A 2776-nucleotide genomic window follows, 5' to 3' on the forward strand; every position below is an offset into this window, starting at 1 on the left:
AGAGTCCACCGAGCCTGCAAGGAAATGGTCGCAGTGCTTAATTACCCTCTGCGTTCAAACTGATTTCTGCTCTGAATTTGTCTGGTTTCAGCTTCCAGCCAATGGATCTCGCTGTGGTGTTTTTTCCTGCTAGATTAAAGAGCCGTCCGCTATCAGAAATCTCTCCTCCACACAGAATGTCATAAATCTTGCTCTCTGCCGGCTATCCACTGCGCATAAGGATTCAGTTACGAGGAAGAATGCTACTAATTTTCTTGTCCTTTTTGTTAATTAACAACAGCTCCATTTCCTCAAGAGCCTGCGCCCTCCCCAAGCAGCCACGTATGCCTGCTGAGAGCTCGGAGGGCTCAGGAAGCACAAGGCTTGGCATGGGAATCTGCAGGGGGTGAAGATGGCAACTTTTGTAAATCCCATATTCAGGTTCTTACCCACCCATTTTGGGAAGCTCCCTGAAAAGCTCAAACTACGCTCGGAGTTTGTGCCTGGGGGAGTTAACGCAGATGCTCCAGAGCCGTTCACGGTTGGCGCCGGTGCGGCACGGCACAACCCTGCCCGCAGCATCCTCCGGCTGCACTGTAACACGGGCCCTCCCTGACCTGCCTCCCCATCGGGGCCAGGCAGCCACTCTGCTGTGCCCGAGGATAAAGCCATGCACCTTGTGCCCATGGAAAGCCAGTGCCACACACACCAGCTGCCGTCGGAGCAGCCGCACCGTCCCCCTCATACCGGCACCCAGCGCAAGCTGCCGGCGGAAGGGCAGGGGACTGCAGGGATGGGGGTACCCAATGCCTCTCCATATCCCTCTCCCAGTGGACCTGCAGGTGAGCCCCACACCCTGCCCCAGCCCATCAGGCTCAGCCCCGGACACAGCCCCACAGACAAGGGTACCAGTGCCCCTTGGTTAATGATGCTCTTGAGTGAACCTCATCCTTTCCCAGAAGCAGTCACTGGGCACCATCCACCACTTCACACCCTACTTCCAGCTCAGGGTGGACAATCACTGGCTGGAACAATATTAGCGCTGTTTGTTACTTTGGGTACATTAATGTCATTTGGAAAATTACTGGTTTGACATTACTGATTTAAAATGCAATAAGGGGTATCCAGCCTCGCTGCAGAAGCCAAGTTTTCCTCGCGAACCGCAGGAAAACGGCGTGGGTCCCAGCGCTAAGCAGCTAATTGTAGTAAATTCTGGCACACGCGTGCAGGAGGGGACGGTAATGAGCCACAGCTGATTAAGAAGCCGCAGTTTCAAGGAAACATCCCGTTGCTATTTCAATGGGAGCCCATACGTCTCGGCCCATTTCTTTATCACCAGCCCCGGTTTCACGAGGGTGCAGTTGCAGTTTACGGTGCTCAAGCAGGTTTTACCGGGTGTGCTTTATGTATTATAGAGGGAAGATCTCCCCCAGCTTTCAGCAGCACTGTGAGATGGGATGGGAACCAGCCAGGGGAAGGGGGAAAGGTGGAGGCCCCAGGCATGTGGGCATCACAGGCAGGTTGTGCTCTCAGGGAGGGCTGGCGGTGAGCCCCCCACCCCAACACAGGGACAGCCGGCCCACACCGACCCCTGTCCCCACATCCCAGCAGTAGTCACTGTCCCTGCAAACCCCCGCGGGTGCTGGCTCGCAGGACGTACCTCCTCCAGCAGACGTGGGTCCAGGCAGTCCCCATCGTCATTGAACAGCGCGTCCCAGCTCTCCTCGGCACCTGGGTTGGCCTGGCTTGGGGTCCCCAGCTGCTCTGCCTTTGGGGAACCGCTGCGGAGACCTTCCTCTTCCTCCTCAGCCTCCTGGCCATGCTGGTGCTGCTGCAGCGAGCTCGCATCCTTGTCTGCCCCCACCAGCTCTTCCGTCCACGCTGCGGGCGAGAGCCCCTCTATGCTGCAGCACAGCAGCTCCAGGGTTGGTGGGGGCTCGTGGCTCTCCGGGGGTGCGCCCTCACGTGCACCGCTTGTCAGCTCCTCACCATCACCCAGTGGGCCACTCTCAGCCCCGGCACTGCTGTCTGTGCAGGCAGAGGTGCTGCCCTCTCCCTCTGCAGTAGGCACTGGGACACCCTCCCCACCAGGATGCCTGGCACCGGCAGTGCTCTCCTTCTTGCCCGGCAGGAGCTGGGATGGGCTGCCCGTGCCCTGCCTTGGGGTGCTCTCCCCTGGGAGCACTGGTGCATCACCCACACCATCCGAGCACCCGGGTTCGCAGCTGGCTCCTGGTGTATCCAAGATGCTCTCCCCAGCGAGCTCAGCTGTGCCTCCCCACCTCTCCTCCTCCTCCAGCACCCTCTGCCCTGCCAGGAGAGACCCCCCACACTCCCTCTCCTCCTCCTGGGCTTTTGGACCCACAGGCTCCCATGCCAGCCCGGGCATGCTGCCCTGGTCACCCACCCCCACCAGCAGTAGGACACCCTCTCCTGGGTGCTTGGAGAGTTCCCTGGCTGGATCCAGGGTGCCATCCACCAAATGCTCCAACACACTGCTTGGCCCTGTCCGACACTTCAGTGTTGGGCTAGTGAGGGGCATTGGGCTAGCAGGGTTGCCTCCAGACTCAGGGGTAGCCTCCACGGCCCTAAACCGGGCACCTGGCAGGGATGGAGGGTCAGGCTCAGTCATCATCCGGTGGCCACAGCTGAGCTCCCCGAGTCCTTCATCATGGGACGCTTTGTCCTGCTCATCCCAGGGCTGGGCAACAGCCGGACCCAGGCTTCGCTCCTGCATACTGGATGATGTCCCCAGGCTCTCCAGCATGGCCAGGCAGCTGCCTCCCAGCCTCCGGCA

The 2776-nt window shown here is 59.8% G+C and overlaps 1 protein-coding gene across 1 annotated transcript in view; it reads right to left on the reverse strand.

Annotated features, from left to right (window-relative positions):
• LOC104506046 (coiled-coil domain-containing protein R3HCC1L-like) overlaps positions 1-2776 on the reverse strand; it is a gene marked incomplete at both ends in the record, with an annotated part of 5630 nt that overhangs the window by 2526 nt on the left and 328 nt on the right. The window contains one exon of the mRNA XM_010146852.1: positions 1640-1747. Within this exon, the coding sequence (XP_010145154.1) occupies positions 1640-1747 (108 nt within the window). The remainder of the gene's footprint in view (positions 1-1639; positions 1748-2776) is intronic.

The sequence above is a fragment of the Eurypyga helias genome, unplaced genomic scaffold, assembly GCF_000690775.1.
Source record: "Eurypyga helias isolate BGI_N326 unplaced genomic scaffold, ASM69077v1 scaffold28302, whole genome shotgun sequence".
Classification (NCBI taxonomy): domain Eukaryota; kingdom Metazoa; phylum Chordata; class Aves; order Eurypygiformes; family Eurypygidae; genus Eurypyga; species Eurypyga helias.